At 35.3% G+C, this 20298-nt stretch overlaps 1 protein-coding gene across 9 annotated transcripts in view; it reads right to left on the bottom strand.

Moving 5' to 3' along the window:
- The window catches only part of IPO11 (importin 11), a 485545-nt gene that overhangs the window by 451599 nt on the left and 13648 nt on the right, over window positions 1-20298 (bottom strand). For all 9 annotated transcript variants that reach the window (XR_014242109.1, XM_082383176.1, XM_082383170.1 and 6 more), the window contains exons 2-3: window positions 10707-10850; window positions 7599-7699 (exon numbers count right to left, since the gene is read on the bottom strand). Coding sequence is in view for 8 of the 9 variants with exons in the window: in XM_082383176.1 (XP_082239302.1) it covers window positions 7599-7699; window positions 10707-10844 (239 nt within the window). In the remaining variant the exon portion in view is untranslated. The remainder of the gene's footprint in view (window positions 1-7598; window positions 7700-10706; window positions 10851-20298) is intronic.

Below are 20298 nucleotides of genomic sequence, written 5' to 3'. Positions count from 1 at the left end.
GCATGACTGAGAATTTTAGCAATAAAGTCTTTCAAACAATGTGTCCTTGATTGTTTTGGTAATTAAACAGAATTATTTCCATTACTTGTATATTGACACATCAGGTAATTCAAAAGCACAAAATTCCTGCACAACTGAATAAACAGGAAGCACAAAATAGTAAGCAATAGGAAATAAGACAAATCCAGAGTAAAGAACGTGATATTTTGATGTTTCCTTCTATTGATATAATAACAGTTGCCTACCAAAAAATTAATGACGGTCTTTAAAAAAATCTATGAGTAAATATTAGTCTTACACTGACTTCTTTTACAAAATTCTATGTGGAAAGGGATCACGAATCAGAGAATATTTGGGATGGAAGACTTATTAGAAATCAACTAGTTTAAAATCTTTCATTTTACATGTCTGAAAAGGATAAACACAATACTAATAAGTTTGACTGCAAATGAGGAAGGAAACTAGATAGCAAAAGGAAAGAGATGGAGACTATCCATCTGTATAAGATTGTATACATTTTGAATTTTGAACTATATGAATGGTTTTATTTATTTTAAAGACCTCATTTTAAGGTTTTCCATTCTGGCTATGATAGAGTAGCTGGCACTGGATGAATCATCCCCAAAAAAACCTGCTATAAAAGTTGCATACAATTTAAAAAAAAATGTTTTAAAGCATCTGTTGAGTTGAATTGTGTCCCCCTGCCCAAACCCTCCAAAAGGTATGTTCAAGTCCTAACCCAATATACCTGTGAATGTGACCTTATTTGGAATTAAGGGCTTTGCAGATGCAATCAAGTTAAAACGAGGTCATACTGGATTAGGGTGGGCCCTAATCCAATGACTGATGCCATTTATAGGAATAGAAGAATTTGGACAGAGACACAGAGAAGATACTTGAAAATAACACTATGTAACAATGAAGGCAGAGATTGGAGTGATATTTGGATATTAACATACCTCTCTCAGTAACTGATGGAAAAGGTAGCTCAAAATCAGTAACAACACGGAAGACTTCAATAGCATAATTAACAAATTTGACCTGATATATAAAACATTATAATCCACAACAGTAAAACATACGTTCCTTTCAAGTGCATATAAAACATTTACCAAAACACCATATGATGGGATCATAAAACAAGACAGCACGTTTCAAAGAATGAAGTCAGTAACAACAACAACAAAAAGTCCCACGTTTGGAAATAAGGTGATATACTTCTAATTAGCCTATGGGTCTAAAAAGAAATCACAGGGGAATTATTAAAATATTTTTAAATGAATGGTAATGAAAATACTACATATCAAGGCTTATGAATCTGAACTAAAGCCATGATTACAAAAAAGCCTCAATGTTTTAAATGCATATAAAGAAAAACAATATCAATTATCTAAGCTTCCATTTCAAAAAACTAAAAAAAGAACAGCAAATTAAATTCAAAACAGTAATCAAAAGTACATTAAGCCTTATGAAGTACAATACCTAAAGCAAAGATAGAAAAATAGGCCAATAGGACAAAATAGAGAATCCAAAAACAGATCCATATGTATAAACTGCCTGATTTATAATAAGGGAACCACTGAAATGCTATAGGGGAAAAATATATGGTGCTGCCCCTACTTCACATCTATAACTTACACAGAAATCACTTCCAGACATACACCAAAATGTGAAAAGTAAAAAACCAAGCTTCTAGCAGAAAAAAGAATATTTTCATGGCTTTGTGTTGAGCAAAAATGTTGTAAACAGATCCCAAAAGAATTAATTATAAAAAGAAAGGTAGCTAAATTGAACTTCATTAAAAAAGATACCAGTAAGAAAGTGAAAAGGCAAGTCACAAAATAGAAGATATTTTCAATATGTATATTCAACAAAGAACTTATATCCAAATATATATATAAAGTCCCATAAATCAATAAGATAATCCAATTTTTTTAGATGTGCAAATGGCAAGCCCTTCACAAAAGAGGATCTCCAAATGACTAGTAAGTATACGAAAAAGGTACTCATTGTTTATCAGGAAAATGCAAAAATTACCAAGCACACCAGCATGACTAAAATGAAATAGATCAGACCAAGTATGGTGAGAATGCGTAGCAAATGCCAACACCCATGCTACTAGTGGAAGGGCAAATTGGTACAAATAGTTTGGAAAACTAATTGACAGTATCTACTAAAGCTGAACATACACCTGACCATAAATGACAATAAAATGCAAACTTATACGCAACAAGACATGCAAAAGATTTTTCAAAGAAGCCTTATTTTTAACAGTCAAAAACTAGAAACAACCTTCATACCCATCAACAGCAGAATGGACAGATAATGGTGGTATGTTCCTAAAATGGGATGTTATACTCAAACATAAAAGAGCAAACTACTGTCCCACGCAACTACATGGATAAATCTCACAAATATAACACTGAATAAAAGTCAGACACAAAAGAGAACATACTATAAGGTTTCCATTTGTATGAAGTTCAGAAACAGGTAAAACTAATCTATGGTGAGCAATGTCAGATCTCTGAGGAGGACATATAGGTGACTGTGAGACGGCAGAAAGGAAGCTTCTGGGGTGCTAGTTCTAGATTAGTTCTGAGTAGTAGTTACATGGATGTGGTCACGTTACAAACATTCAAACTGTACCCTTCATTTGTGCACTTTTTAAGTATGTTATATATTATACTTCAATAAAAGTTTTTTATTGTTTTTATAATCTTAACAGTGACTTGCTCAAGATTAGTAAACAAATGAGAAGAGAAGATTAAGATAAACATGTGGGGGAGCATGTGGAACAGGTGAAGGGAGTATAAAAGTACAGACTTCCAGTTATAAAGTAAAGAAGTCATGGGAATGTAATGTACAGCATGGCAACTACACTTAGTAATATTGTACTGTGTATTTGAAAGTTGCTAAAAGAGTAAATCTTGTAACTCATCACAAGAAAAAAAATTCTCTATGTATGGTGACAGATGTTAACTAGACTTACGGTGGTGATCGTTTCATACAAATTTTGAATCATTATATTATATATCTGAAACTCATATAATGTTATATGTCAATTAAACTTCAATTTAAAAAATAAACATTTAGGCAAAAGGAGTCAAAGCCCAATACAAGTCTATGCTTTCCCGTTAAAAATGATCTCTCACCTGCTATATAAAAAAATAAATAAAATAAAATTCAGAAATTAAAAAAAAACAAAAAAACAACTAATACTAAACTTTCTTTGGGTTATTTGTATGGAAATATGTTAATATAAATGTTTCAGACGTTACATGAAATTCCTAAAAATCTTATATGTTCTGGTATAATGTTATAAGTCATAATTCTAGTTATTATTTTAAAACGTATATCTCAGAAATAACTAAATTTCCTTGTCAACTGCATTATTATGAACTTTCATCAAATCTTTAACCGTGGTCATTTTTAAGTCTTCTTTCATTTACAGACAGTTCTGGGTGTACTCTGATGCTTTTGCAAAAATGTTCCTATAAAAGGGTTTCATCTTCAAGGAATTCATGGAAAAGACTCTGACAAGCACAGGTTTCTGGTAACTTACTATACTGCTGAACTGAATGAATAAGCATTTTCAGAACTCTAATGGAAAACTGATGAATTCATAAAAGTGCTACCAAAAGATCAAGATGAAAAAAACATTAATTACATGGGACTGAGTGAACTGATGAGGATGATTATAATTTTTGTGACTTTCTGTTTGAATAAAAAAAAAAAAATTATGAGAAAAAAAATAAACCAGTATTGATACATTAAAAAAAAATAGTTCTTGATATGATGCTTCAACTCAATTCTTTAAATAATCTATTTACATTTAAAAAGAATGTTTTCATATTTTGCTTAATTATTTGAATCAAATATACGCATTTCTAATTTCATGGAAACAATCACTCTTCATAAAATTATTAATTCATATTTTATCGTCATGTGGATTTAAATTCTCTCTTAGAAAATATGATTCAAATACCACTGTTAAATCTTTTCGGTTGCTTGGTTTCATGTCATACATGACACAGAAACGTACAAATTTATAGCATTTGTTGCAACAATGACTTGCAGTATTATAAATACGATGTTGGATCCCTATCAGTTATAAAATTCTTCTGTAACTTAATAGCAGATATTCTAAATTGCATAGCAGATAATGTCAAACAAAATATGAAGAGAATGTACAATATGAAAAATTAACTACATTCTTTAGATGTTTTGTTTCTTAACTAAAAATTTTGTATATTTTCTGCCTCCTTATTCTCAGATTGTTTTCCTCACAACTTTCTATTGCTTTTATTATTTTTATTAAGTAAGAAACACATGCTCACTTTATAATCATTAGAAAAGAAATAGTGCAGATAGAAAGAAAAACCCTAGAATCCTATCATCCTGAGATAATTCCTTTTATCCATTCAATTTCTTTCTCTGCCTTTCTTTTACTCTTTAATTCTCTCCTTCTGAGAAGTATGTCACACACACTTTTTAATACAAAAATGACCTCTTAAGCTCTGTCATAAATTTATTTCTCATATTTATATGTGAAATTTTAGATGACATAATTATTAGCTCATGTTTTAATGACATAGTTTAACACTTAGTTACTTGATTTTTTAAATTGTTTCTAGATTTGTGGTTTGTTTTTCCTGTTATCAACAACAAACATTGCATACACATTATACAGCTGTTTGATTATTTCCGTAGGGTAAATTTTTGATGGGGAATTTTTTCGGTGAGGAATATGTACATTTCCAGTCTTTTTAATGTATATTCCCCCAGTGTGCTCTCCCTAACGGTGGTGGCCATATATAATCCCTCTGGCAAAGGTTCAGTGTGCGCTCTTCAGTACTGTACATTACATTCCTTTTTTTAAAAAATTTATTTATTTATTTATTTTTGGCTGCGTTGGGTCTTCGTTGCTGCGCACAGGCTTTCTCTGGTTGGGGCGAGCGGGGGCTACTCTTCGTTGTGGTGCGTGGGCTTCTCTTGTTGCAGTGGCTTCTCTTGTTGCAGAGCACGGGCTCTAGGCGCGGGGGCTCGGTGGCTGTGGAGCACGGGCTTGGTTGCTCCGCGACATGTGGGATCTTCCTGGACCAGGGATCGAACCTGTGTCCCCTGCATTGGCAGGCGGATTCTTGACCACTGTGCCACCAGGGAAGTCTCTACATTCTTTTTAATGTATACCATTTCAATAGGTGTGATCTTCTTTCTCATTGCCTAAATTGGAAAAACTTTGACTACTAATGATTTAAACACTTTAAAATATATTTATTAGCCAAATGAATTCCATCTTTGAGATTTATCTACTTTTTCTAATCTATTGTCCCTTTATTCTATTTATGGGAATATAGGTCTCCTTTATGGTTTCTTTCTTTGACTTCAAGCTTAACTTCTGCGACACCAAATTATATACATATTAACCTATATTTTCTTTAGATACCTTTATGTTTTGAGTTTTTTACAATTAAACTTTTACTTCACTGTTGTGAAGTAGAGATAAGGCTCTAAATAGCAGTATTGAAGAGCGCATCTTTCCATCCTAATTTGAAACGTGTTCTTTATTATGCACAAAATACTTACATGTACATGCATCTTCTGGACTTTTTCTTCAGTTTTGTTGATCTGTTTATTTTTGAAAAGTGCTACATTGTTATGATTTATTGTTTATTTCTGATATGTTTATAATGTCAAGTAATACAAGTCCTGTGTATTACAAAAAAATAAAATAAAATAAAAATAAAAATGATCTCTCTAATCTTTTTATAACTATGCTGCACTTTTCAATTTTAGTAGCTTCCTTCTATCAATCAAATCCCTGAAACAATGTTTTCTCCTACAATGTTTTGATTCAAGCTTGAAATTTAAGTTTTCTTCTATGCCAAGAAGCCAGGTTCAACAGTTTTCATGTAATTATATGAAACTATATTAAACTATATAACTATTAAAGAAAGCAAGCCATTAACCTGAGAAATCTCATGTTTTTAGCAATTCTACAATAAGAGTTAGCATTCCACCTTCAACTTTATGCACTTGTTATCATTAGATGAATTCAGACTATATCCCAAGCAGAAATTGGATAGTATCTAATTAATTAGGACCCAGTAAAAATTGCATTTTACATAGTAATGATATATAAGCTTAATCATTCTGTGACAACAGTGGTAAGAACAGAAACTATAAGATGGAACTTAGATAGGAACACAGTTTTTTTTTTTAAGTGTCTTAAATTTAATAAGATGTCTTAATATGAGTTCGATAACGAATCTTTGCTCCCTGCTTTACATTCTTAGCATCCTTGCTGCCTAAGTACGTTCATCTCCTTTCTAGCTTGTATCTCAATATATCACTAAAAGAGACAGCTTGGGGTTTAACTACTTATTATAAGATATCTCCCTTAACTTTTAAAATTTAAACTAAATTCCAGTTTCTAATTCTTTACATGAAAGTACAATCTGAAATATTTAGTCATAATTTACTCTCTCATCCAAGACAGTCACTTATAACCATATTCTTCATATAACTAGTAAAACAAAATGAATTTTAGGGGACATATAAAATTTAACTGGACATAGCAGTAGAAACATATCTTGTTGCGTTATTTCCTACAACTCAACAATATATAATTTCTCATCACTAAACACTCCATTTCTCTCAAAATTATGAATTAATTCTAAAATAAGAAGAGAAGGGTTTGATTTATACTATAGTATCCTAAGTGTAACCTTAAAATACTCTAGTTACTTCCAATATTATTCAAGAGCATATTTTACAGGCACTATGAGGTACTCAATTTTTTTTAAAAAAGGGGCTTATAAATATAAAAACTACAGAGTTGTAGTGCCATCTACTGGAGGATAAAGACTATGTTACTCCTTTGGCAAAGTTCACTATTTTCTATCCAACAAATTCCTGGGTCCAGTCTACACTGTCTTTCCATCAATTATATAACATGTAATTAACTATTAAGAAAAATTTGTTCACTTAACCACCTACAGAGAAGTTACAACTGAATCTGATGAGATTACAAATATATACTACCCAATTTCCACCACAGAGGCAATTACGCAGAAGACTAGGGAATTAACATCAGTTGGCTCAGAAATGACCTGGGCGTTCCTTCTCAATGACATTTTCCAGAATTCAAGCCTTGTACTTCCTTTAAAAAAAAAAGGACATTTCTGAACATGATTCATTAATTCAGCATTTGTTTTGTGCCCATAAAATCAGAGATCCTCTAAGACAGAAGGCCAATGAGAAATCCACATACCCTATGCCCATGGGGAAAAAAAAAACTCACAGAAAAAGGCAGTAATATAGATGTTGATTTGTAATTAACTACTTAGAACACTTTTCTTCTTCAGTAGTTAACACACCTTTTTTTCTTTTAAATATCAAACACATCACAAATCTGCATATCATCCTAGAGCAGGGAGCATGTTAATCTCTGTACTGTTCCAATTATAGTATATGTGCTGCTGAAGTAAGCACAAATGAATTCTTTTACACAAAGAATGAAGATTAACAGATAACAGTCTTATACCTCCTTGAATTTGAAAAGGATGACACTGAGGGGGGGAAGAGGTGGAACTTACTGAGGTGCTACACGTCTCCAGTAGCGATCAATTCCATTTTTAAAATACAGCACAGCAAGCCACCTTACATTTATATCCAGAGTGTGGTTTGTGAAAATATTCTATAAATAAAAAACAAAGCATCAGAATGAACATGTAATAAGTTAAAAGTATAATTAATATAATACAATAAAGTATGGATAGATTTTTAATTAAATGCTTCACTTAAATTTTATCACTACACATATCATATTGTTAGTTTCTAAATATCTATAGCTCTACAATTCATGTAAGAAAGCATATCTGCTCGGGAGCATGTTAATTATGTAAGCTGAGTAATGGATATGTGGAGATTCATTATACTATTCCACTTTTAGGTAGGTTTTAAATTTTTCCTAATAAAAAATTAAATTCGGAAACAAATCTAATTATACAGCATAATCTACACACACACACACAAAACTAAAATAAACACTTCTAAATTAAAAAAGAAAAAGCAGACCCACCACAGCACAGATTCAAAGAGCCAAAGCCCCTGGGTTATTAATTCATGCTATGAAATAAACAATTTCAAAGCATCCTCCTTATCAAAGCAATTATGTTTACGAATAAGTTCAATAGCAAAATAATTTCAAGTAATATAAAGGCAGAAGTGATATGAATAATTTCAACTCAAAGTTAACCATTACTCAAAAAATTTATTCACTGTGTTAATCCAAATACAGGCAGTCCTTGCCTTGCACCATAGTGGGAGAGTTTAAAAATGACTGTGCAAGCTAAACCATGCAACATGACCTTGAAACCAAAATTACAACTGTTCTATAACCTTTAAAATTGATTTTAAAATTTATTAAAATTGTTATCAAAAGCTTGTAAGTGACAGTTATAAATGTATATGAAATAAAAAGAATAGTAAACCTAATACTAACACTGTAATTTAAAACATCACAAACAGTGAGAATTAAAATGTTTTACTGCTTTCTAAAAAATGTTTCTAGAATAGCGGGTACATAGGACAAATAGGATTGTACGAATATGTTAACTAACTAAAACTGTACTACACCTCACACCAAAAACAACTCAAATCCCTGGAGTTGACCTCTCAAACACAACCTTGTGTGGGAAAACCTCAAAGCCAAAAACAATGATGTGGAAGTATGTCCATTACTATAAAAAAAATTGATGTTAAGTATTAAAAATAGGTATGTATACTATAAACCTATTTTTAAAAAATCATGTGCAACGAAAAAAAAAGTTACAAAGATAGTTGTGTAACGCTCACTTATTCCTTAAGACCCCTGACAACTGAGTCAGAGTCCCTCTTTTGGGTCTCCTTTGCAAAAGAAAGAATAGATTCTCTCACCACATTAATTGCATAACTAATTAATTAATTGCATTCGACTTTAACACTTTACATGCCTACCTTCCACACTAGATTGAGTTGTGTCTTATGAGTGGAGTCTAGCACACAGCCCAGCAAAGCAGAAACTTCATAAATATCAATTGAGCAAATGAGTGAATGAATGAAAGTAATGTGGGAATACTACGGAAGTTGGCGGATCTCAGCCGAACTCAGCTACACTTAGGAACCAAGAAAAGTCAAGCTGCAGGTGTCAATCCAAGTAAATATATATTATATACTGAATAAACATACTGAATAACAGGATTGGAACACACGCCTGAGATCACGTATACAAATGTAGGAACCTCCAGACTAAACTGGACGGCTAAGGCTCAAATAGAGCAAATGTGGCAAGACAGTGAGTACAGGAAAAAAGAAGAAATAAACTCAGCAGTTTTTAAATCTATTATCATCTATTCTATCTAAAAGAAATTTTACTATCCCTCTAAGAAGAAAAGTATACCTAGTAAAAATAAAAACAAAAAGGTCTAGGCACTTAATATTAATAATTCATACATTACACAAAAGGTATCAAGCAAGCCTATTGGTTTTTCCAAGGTCAAGCAGTAACCAAAATAAGAAAAAGTGTTTTATATTTTGGCCTGAAAAAACACAAGGCTAAATACAGAGTACACTGATTTAAATAAGCATATACTCAGAGATTTTCTAAAGATTTATACTATGCCCCAAATTTACAAACATAATGCTGGGATTATCTACAAGAATAAGATACTTTCTTTAGTATCTTTAGAAATTAATGTTTTTTATCTTTGTGTTATTGTGTCAAAGAGCCAACTTTCATATTATATATTCAGAATATCAAGTATGACTCCAGATATTTAATTTCCCTTCCAGGCATGACTAGTAACTTCTTAAATGTAACAACTCAAAACTTTTTAGTCATGAAGTCAAAATATGTATGTAATGTCATAATTTTCTATTTTACAAGATATAGTAAACAGTTCTGCTCTGAATTTTTGACCCAGTCACACATACTGAATTGGTTTTTGATCCAATTGGTAACCTCCCTGCCATGGCCAGAAACTAAATCTCACACACTAATCAGAGTTCTCAAATTTTCCGAAGAAGAAAAGAATAAGAAAGGCCTTCAATACAAACAGACGTCTTTTCATTCTGGCATTGAGAAAACGATTTTCATTAATTAACCAAAAGCTTTTAACTCCCAGAAAGATTTAGTTAAAGCACATATTGTTAATTATCATACTATTTCCCATAACACCCAGGAAAAGATCAGATATGTTAAGAAAATAAAATTTTTAGACGGGGGAAAAGAAAATGGCGTTTTAAAGTGAAACACACTGAGCAAGGTAGACCTGACGGATACAGCGGTGGGGAGACCTGAAGAACTCTGACAACGTAAATTAACTGGGGCACCGATAAGGATGAAGACAAAACATCAAAGTGTACTACCTAAAGTCTTCAGGTCCGCATTAACACACTAAAATAGATTATCAGCACAGTGTTGTCTACTGAGCAGATTCTACCAGTACCCTGCTGGGTTATTTATTCAATCATCAATAAACATTTTTTAAACATTCTCAAAGAGCCATGCTCTGAATTAATATGTGGCAGGAGCAATGGCAGGCAAACATTTGGATCAGTTTCACTAAAGTAAACCACCAATACAAGTAAGTTTTTAGAACAATTAAAAATAATAGTGTCTCATTTTATTAAAATTTATAGTAAACTCTTTAAGAACAACTTACCAGCAACACTGAATAGAAACCTGGCTGCGTCTCCCACTGTTTCAACTGCTCCTCAGCTGGTTTTAACACAGCAGTATCCTGACTGGTGGCCTGTGTTAAGACCTGAAGAACGACAGTACTGGCACTATTGAGATCCATGGAAACCTGGCAATGATAAGTTAACATACTTGAATGTACATTATACTTAAAAAATTAATTAAAAAACACTAATAAAAGGGAAAAAGGGGCTTCAATGTTCTGAATTACTCCTGTACTTCATATCTGCTCTTTCATGTATCTGCTGGATTTCTATCTCTTTTATGTACCACCCATACTCTAACTTAAAACTCCCATAATTCAAATCGCCTTTGCTTAAATCAATTTATTTCTAAAGGAAACTGCCTTTTATTGTCCCATATATAGAAGGTAGTAAATAGGGGGGAAAAAAAATGACAAACAAAAACCGAAGTTACTAAATTCTGGTTAAATACCACTGCCTGCCCAAGACTCTAACCATAATGCCTTCTTTGTTTGTTTGTTTGTTTGTTTTAAAGATAAGCATTATAAAAGCTATAAAAGTATTAACCACTTTATTCCTAACAAGACCAGGAGGAAGAGAACTGAAAAAGGAATGCTTTGACAGAGTGCTAAGTACCTCACATTATCATCTTAGGTGCCACCAATAAAACGTGTCTGAAAATTCTTTTTTTTAATATAAAAGACAAATGCACACCCAAGAAATATTGTGGAAGGGAAAAAAAGAACTGAACCAACAAACAAAATAAAACCCTAAGTAAGAAAGGATCTTAAGGGTTGGATCATCTAATCCTATACCAAGAATCTGAAGCCATTCTAAAAATACATAAGCAATTTATTGAATTCTCCAGGATTCTGTTTCTAATCATCCCCAAAATTGTGTACAACTGTTTACTCAGAAAAGTATGTATAGTTCACAATACACATATACAAAGTATGCAAGATTAAAACTGAAAACTAAGAGTTGATAAAAAATAGTTCCCAGTACAGAGGTGACTGGGAATTAGCTTTATGACAGCAGTTACCTAAAACTGAAGAATGTTCCAGACAGTAAAAGTCTAAAGGTCATTAACTCATAAGGAATATAGCCAAAGCAAATTACCTCCTTTGTTAAGAGTTGTAATTAAATTGCAATGACTCATGAAAAGGGAAGATTCCAAATGTTGATTCAACAAGAAATTTTACCCAAATATTACAACTTTTAAGGAAATTAATCATTTTGAAGTCTGTGTGAGTAAAGCAGCGCTAGGGCATAATAACTGGAATCAGACAAAATATTACCAATTAGCAATGGAGCTGAACTAAGATTTTAAATTAGTAGTCTGTTGTCTGTATTTTATTCTGTGCCCAGGAGCCTCACAGGGTCCTGCCTGGTTTTTTTTTTTTTTTTTTTTTTTTTTTAACTTCTAATTTTTTATTTAATTTAATTTATTTATTTATTTATGGCTGTGTTGGGTCTTCGTTTCCGTGCGAGGGCTTTCTCTAGTTGCGGCAAGCGGGGGCCACTCTTCATCGCGGTGCACGGGCCTCTCACTATCGCGGCCTCTCTTGTTGCGGAGCACAGGCTCCAGACGCGCAGGCTCAGTAATTGTGGCTCACGGGCCCAGCCGCTCCGCGGCATGTGGGATCCTCCCAGACCAGGGCTCGAACCCGTGTCCCCTGCATTGGCAGGCAGACTCCCAACCACTGCGCCACCAGGGAAGCCCATGTTGTCTGTATTTTAGAACTGACTAGGGTGGTACCTTGTAAATATATATTGTCTCCCTCACTAATTAGGAGTTTTGGGGGTGTTTTGTTTAGTTTACTTTCTTGGTAAATTTTTTTTTATTGAAGTATAGTTAATTTACAATGTTGTGTTAGCTTTAAGTACCCAGCAAAGTGATTCAGTTATTAGATAGATAGATACATAGATACTTTTTCAGATTCTTTTCCATTATAGGAGTTTCTTGAACAATGTAAGTTTCCATGTTTCATTACCACTTGGTAATATGTGAATGGATTTTTACTCAATTTAGAGGGTTTGTTGGTAATGTGTGATTTCAAAAACAGGCTATATAAGAGAGATTCACTTCATGGAGGCCCTAAGAAGATACTTTAAAGAGACAGGCAGTATGTCTTTCTGACTAGTTGAAATATAATAATGCAAGCCGCAAAAGCAAGCCATGTATGTAATTTTTACCTTTTCAAGTAGCCACATTAAGAAAGAGAAACATGTGAAATTAGCTTTATTATATTATATTTAACTCAATATTTCCAAAATGTTATCCTTTCAACATGCAATCAATATTTTGAAAATACTAATTAACAATGAGATATTTTACATTTTTTATACTAAATCTTCAAACTCCTGTGTATATTTTATACTAAAGGCACATCTTATTTCAAACTAACCACATTTCAAGTACTCAATAGCCACATGTGGCCAGTGGCTACCATATTTGCACAACCCCACTGAAAGTGTGGCCCAAGGACTGGCAAAACCAGCATCACCTCACAGAAATGCAAATTCTCAACCCTCTCTCCAAACCTAGCAAATGAAAACAGGGGCTGAAGGCAGGAGGCAGTGGGGCAAAAAGCTGTGCTTTAATAAGTTCTCTAGGTAAACCTTAATAATTGCCAGAGTTTGAGAAGCACAATTTTAGAACATCTAAAACTAAGGTACATCTGAAAGTCCAGCTCTATTGCTAATGCAGTGGATGACAAGATGTACAGTAGTTTCAATTATACATTCTTACTAAAAAAGGTAGACCCAAGACTTCCCTGGTAGCACAGTGGTTAAGAATCCGCCTGCCAATGCAGGGCACATGGGTTCGATCCCTGGTCCGGGAAGATCCCACATGCCTCGGAGCAACTAAGCCCGTGCACCACAACTACTGAGCCCACGAGCCACACCTACTGAAGCCTGCACACCTAGAGCCCATGCTCCGCAACAAGAGAAGCCACTGCAATGAGAAGCCCACGCACTGCAATGAAGAGTAGCCCCCAGTCGCCACAACTAGAGAAAGCCCGAGCACAGCAACGAAGACCCAACGCAGCCAAAATTAAATATTAATTAATTAATTAATTTAAAAAAAAAGAAAAAGCTAGGGCTTCCCTGGTGGCGCAGTGGTTAAGAATCCGCCTGCCAATGCAGGGGACTTGGGTTCAAGCCCTGGTCCGGGAAGATCCCACATGCTGCAGAGCAACTAAGCCTGTGCGCCCCAACTACTGAGACTGCGCTCTAGAGCCCATGAGCCACAACTACTGAGCCCATGTGCCACAACTACAGAAGCCCGCACACCTAGAGCCTGTGCTCCGCAACAAGAGAAGCCACTGCAATGATAAGCCCACGCACCACAACGAAGAGTGGCCCCCGCTCACCGCAACTAGAGAAAGCCTGTGCACAGCAACAAAGAACCAACGCAGCCAAAAATAAATAAATTAAATAAATTTATTTTTAAAAAGTATATATATATATTTTTTAAAAAAAGGTTGACCCAGCACTGATTTGCAGTTCTCACAAGGGAACTGTCTAAGGTATAAAGAGCAGGAATTCACTGATTCTCTCCCAAGCAATGTAACAGCAACCAGCTTTGAAAAAAAAAAAAATTTAAAAAAAAAGCCAATATCTGAGCATATATTACATGCCAAGCATTGTACTAAGTGCTTTATTCATTTATTTATTCCTAATATTTATTCTATGTGGTAGATACTCTTATCCCCAATTTTTAGGTAGAAAACTAAAGGATCAGAGACCTTACCTTGCCAAGGTCACAATCTACTAAGTAGCAGTCCCTGGACTTGAACACCAAAGCCACTATTCTTTTTTTTTTTTTTCTTTTTTTTAAATGCTGGCCTTAGACAAGAGGCCAGGATGGGGACTCAATTGTTTGTTTGTTTACTTGGCTGCGCCAGGTCTTAGTTGCAGCACGTGGGATCTTCATTGCAGCATGCGGGATCTTTTAGTTGCAGCATGCAGGCTCTTAATTGCGGCATGAGGGATCTAGTTCCCTGACCAGGGATCAAACCCAGGCCCCCTGCACTGGGAGTGTAGAGTCTTAACTGCTGGACCACCAGGGAAATCCCCAAAGCCACTATTCTTAATCAATATCTAATACTGCCTTCCTTGAGTGACAGAACAGACATTTAAGGCATCTCCGTAGTCCCAGGGCCCAACAAGATACATGACAGATGCCTAATAAATATTTGCTGAATTAACAAAAGTGATCAATTTCGAACAATAAAGGACTTCACACTGAACCACACAGGAGCTAATTAACTGATTTATTCAATAAAACTGCTGAAAGCCTGCTGCATACCAGGCACTGTTCTAGGTGCTGAGAACACAGCAGTGAACAAAATGGTGTCCTGACTTTATGCAGTTTACATTCTAGTGGAAGAAAACAGATCTGTTTTTAAAAAAAAGAAAGAAAAGAGGTAGTGATATGAAAAAATAATGTTAAAAATTGACTCTAACTGAATGTGTTACTTCAGATTGGGTGTTCAGAGGTTTCTCTAGTGACATTTACAAGAGACATGAGAGTGACAAGAGAGACCCACAAGCAAAGATCTGAAAGCAGAGTTCTGGATTGGGAAAACAACTGAAAACAAGGCCTTAATATTATAAACAAACTTAAGAAAGCCAGTATAATTGGCACTTAATGAGAAAAGGGGAAAGTAGTACAAGATGAGGTTGGAGATGTAGGCAGGAACAGATCATGTGACGGACGACCTTGTAGGGGAAACTAAAGTATCTGGACTTTGATACGTGCACAAAAAAAGCCACTGGAAGACAGGAAGAATATACGAATATAATAATAGAGAAAGGCTATACCAGAACTCATCCCTACCCCAAACTCAACCTGCAAAAAGAAAGAAAAAAGCCATGTCTCTGTTTTGGGCTACTACTTGAAAAATAAAATCACTGACTACTGCCAACCCCCAGAGCAATTTTTACCTAGAACAAAGATTGTGCAGAGCACTCACATACACACACACCTTCACACTTCTCTGGACCTTCGCAACAAAGCAATCCTTAAGTCTATGTACTCTTATCTCTGGGACTCCCCTGGTGGTCCACTGGGTAAGACTCCATGCTCCCAATGCAGGGGGCCCAAGTTCAATCCCTGGTCGGGGAACTAGATCCCACATGCACGCCGCAACTAAGAAGCCCACATGCTGCAACTAAACATGCCACAAGGAAGATCCTGCATGCCACAACTAAGACCCAGTGCAGCCTAAATAAATAAATATTTTTAAAAATTTTAAGTCTATGTACTCTTAACTTTATGTCCCACTTACTCTCGCCATTCACCTGTTCTAATGGAAATGCTAGAGTTCCCCATCCCTACCTCCCTCCAGCACCCTGCTCCATCCAGGTCTTCCCCAGCAGTATATGCCCTGTCCTCTCCTCCTCTTGCTTTGATCCTTGCTCCCAAAAAGCTCATCCAGTCTGGGAAGGAAAGCTCAGCTTATATATTTTTGGAGAAACAATTCTATGCCAAGCACTGCAGTAGTTGTTGAGATAAGAATTAGAAAGGGTCATTTTCTCTCCCCAAAATATGGGGAATAATGAGGTGGGAGGCAGAGAATTATTCTTATTAAAACAAACTACAGGACCTCCCTGGTGGTCCAGCGGTTAAGACTCCGAGCTCCCAATGCAGGGGGCACAGGTTCGACGCCTGGTCGGGGAACTAAGATCCTGCATGCCGTACGGCATGGCCAAATAAATAAATAAATAAATACCGATGCTGCTAAGTATTTAAAAAAAAAAAAAAAAAAACTATGAAAAATAAGTTTCTAGAATACCAGTTGGAATCAGAGTATATTTCCCCCACAGAAACAATATTATGAGTGGTTTATCTAATGGGTAAAAAGGCTTTTTGGTCTGAGAAACAAATCATCATTCATAACTTATATTGGAAATATTTCCAAGTACTAATCAACTTCCTGAAGGGAAGCTTCAGGCAGCAATCAGTTCCTAAATTGCAGATTAAGTGCATCATCAAAAATAACAATCCAAACCCATAATGGATTATTAAACATACCACATTACTAAAGCCTATTAAATTTTTTAAAGATCCCATAACAAAAAAAAAAAAAAAAATCCCATAACAAACCTATAAAAAGCAAATCTGGCACGTGTACTAATATCACTGTTTTATAGAGGAAGAACTTAACAGCTATCAAGAGAATTGTCCAGGATCATTGTAGAAAACTAGTACATGGCAGAGTGAGCCCTAATAACAAGGTGTTTAGAATCCCAGCTCTTCCTACTAAAACATGAAATGGTCTCACCACACCACCTTACTCCCTAATACTTAGAAACACACCATGCTCTCCCATAATAGGTTCCTGGAGAAAAAGATTCCTGAATCCATCAGAAATCTGAAAGGACTACATTTTCTATGTATTAAATATTCATACAGTACTCAATTGTGGAGTTTTCTTGAGAGGACAACAATGGCAACAAAGAACAGGGGGAGAAATGTACTGAGTCATTCAAATGTAACAGTGTGGAAATAAACTTCACTTGGGATAAAAGATAGATGATTACTGACTAGCAGTAGTCAGTTTGGAGGGTAGTACACCTGGAAACTAACCTTCAATATCTTTCTCTTGGAATTAGCATGCAGAAATATAACAGGGCTGCTACTGTTATTTGCACATAGTAGTGAAGCAGACATACAACTAGTTTCCAAAAAAGCCAGAGACCTGAGACTGACAGAGAAAGAGAGGGAAGAAGAAAAGGAGAAGGGGGTAAGGAATGAGAAAAGAAGGGACAGGGTAGAAGGTAGGAGGAGAGGGAGAGACAGACACAGACTAACTGGTGGGAATGGCCAGAGGTATTTCTCAAAGAACTTGACAGGATCTTCATGGCGATCATCACCATGTAGGCCTGAAGGCCATGGAAGTAGTCTCTCACAGTGGAAGTGCCGTTACATCTCCTCTGTTGAGGTCTATGTGTAGTGAGAGAAATCCCATACCTATGTTAAAACAATGTATCCTTTCCCTTTCTGTGCTCCTATAAATTATCAAGAGACAACCAAGCAAACAGCAAGATTAAATTTGCCTAGGTCTTCTAATTAATAGTGTATACACTGAGATTGCTTTGATTTTCATTAATTTGTACAGTTTCAAAATCATAAGCAAGAGGAAACACTGCTTGTGAGCATTATTAGCTCTCAACTACACTACAGAAGAGCATTATTCAAAATCTAAATGCATACTCTTTTTTTCCTCTAAGAACAATAATACGAAAGGAGAAGGTGAAAATTAAAAGGGCAGGCGTTTCACCCTTCTCACTATTTCACAAGTCAGTCAGTTCAATTTATTAATTACTGAACTTTATTGTAGTCTTTGATTCTATTAAAGTCTAAATAATCTAGGAATATATGACCAAGAGCCTAAAAATACTCATACCTTGTAACTGGACTTTCTAGGCTTGATTCTATAAGATACTTTGCCAACTGTGGAAAAATCCAAAGTCCAAAGATAATACAGATGCGCCTGTAGTTGGAAACTTACCAATTTTCATTAAAAGAAACAAATAGGGAAAACTCAGTAACCCTGCCTGCCACCAACAAACAGACTTCTCAGGCCTGCATCGACTTTAACTTCAGTCATGACAATTTTCTTTAGACTACTACATTATCTGTGTTTGTCCTTAGTCTTAGGGCATTCCACACAAACAGTAACCACACCCCACTTTTAAAAGTTAAAGCAGTAAGTAAACTGAAGAAAAGAAGGTGTAAGATTACAAGAAAAATTGAAGAAAAAAGAATTTCAAAATCAAAATAGTCCCCTCAGTGAAATAATTTATTCAGGCATAGACCAATATGGATGCTAAAACCATTAAGTGAAAGAAGAGCTGTTGGGGAACAGAATATTCCCAGTGTATCGCCCCACAGATTACTTGCTAAATGCAATGAAGAAATAAACAAACCTTTAAAGTGAAGGGATGTGTCAGTCTCTGGCTCAACCAAGAAAGCGACTTCAGTATCACCAACAGCTGCACAACTTGAGCTAAAGTGCCTCCTGATGTGATGATGCAAAAAGAAGTATACAACCTCATCTCTGAACTACCAAAACTGATCAGCCACAATCTAATCAAGACTCTAGATCCAATTTCGAGTTGAAAAGAAAGGAGAGAGAATACTTCTGGGATGGTGGCATGAAGAGCTCCACAGATCCTCTCCTCAGTTAAACAACTGTAACTGATAAAAGTTATAAAAAGCAACCATTTACAGTCTCTGGAAAGCATATTTAAGGACATATAGCAAATGGAGAAACATTTATGCAAGAAATACTACTAAATCTTGGTAAAAATAGCAACAATCTGTGGCGTTTGAGCCACAAGCTTACTCCTGCCCCAGTGTGACAGAAGCTATACTCCAGGCAGAATGAGCCAAGAACATGGGGCTCCCTTTCACTCCGGCTCTTAATCTAGGGCTACAGTTTCTCCCCAAGAAAAGCAGACAGCTAGCATTTCTCATCTAACTGAGCTACATACTGAAGCTCTATTCCAGACAAGCACAGCCAAAAGGTCTGGGGTACTCTTCTTCCACCCAGGCACCAGTCATGGGGCAGAAGCTCTAGGCATATCAGACCTAGAACAGTGGACCTCAATCATGCCCACCCCAGCTTGCTCAGCCAGGAACAATAACAGTTGGAGATTTCAATACTCCACTTTCAAAAATGCAGAGAACATCTAGAAAGAAGATCAATGAGGAAATATGTCTTGGGAATTCACTTGCAGTCCAGTGGTTAGGACTCCACACTTTCACTGCTAAGGGCCCCGGTTCAATCCCTGGTCAGGGAACTAAGATCCCACAAGACACACGGCATGGCCAAAAAAAAAGAAAAAAGGAAATATGTCTTGAACAACATTATACACAAACTTGACTTAACAGACGTTCCACTCAACAGTAGAATGAAAGCAACCATTCATCTCAAGTGCACATGAAATATTCTCCAGGATAGACCATATGCTAGGCCACAAAACAAGTCTTGACAAATTTAAAAGGGTTGAAATCATACAAATATGTCCTCAGATTGCAATCAGTAACAGAAATGTGGGAAATTCACTCACACTTCCAGATTTCAAAGCTTACTACAAAGTTACAGTAATCAAGACAGTGTTGGTACTGGCAAAAGGACAGATATACACATCAATAAAACAGATTTTGAAGTCCAGAAACAGACCCTTACATCTAAAGTCAAGTGATTTTTGACAATGGTACCAAGACAGTTCAATGGAGAAAGAATAGTCTTTTCAACAAATAGTGCTGGAACCACTGGATATCCACATGCAAAAGAACAGCTGGACCTCTTCCTTACACCATAGACAGAAATTAACTCCAAATGGATCATAAAGCTAAGCATAAAGAGGTAACTCTATAAAACTCTTAGAAGAAGATCTAGGAGTATACCTTCATGACCTTGGGCTAGGTAAAGCATTCTCAAGTATGATACCAAAGCACATGCAACTAAAGTAAGATCAGTTAAATTCATCAAAATTTAAAACTTTACCAAACAATACCATCGAGAAAATAAAGACAATTCACAGGCTAGGAGAAAATATTTGCAAATCATATAC

This window comes from Balaenoptera borealis, assembly GCF_965194805.1.
Source record: "Balaenoptera borealis genome assembly, chromosome: 2".
NCBI classification, from domain to species: domain Eukaryota; kingdom Metazoa; phylum Chordata; class Mammalia; order Artiodactyla; family Balaenopteridae; genus Balaenoptera; species Balaenoptera borealis.
This window is presented reverse-complemented; position numbering and strand designations above follow the sequence as displayed.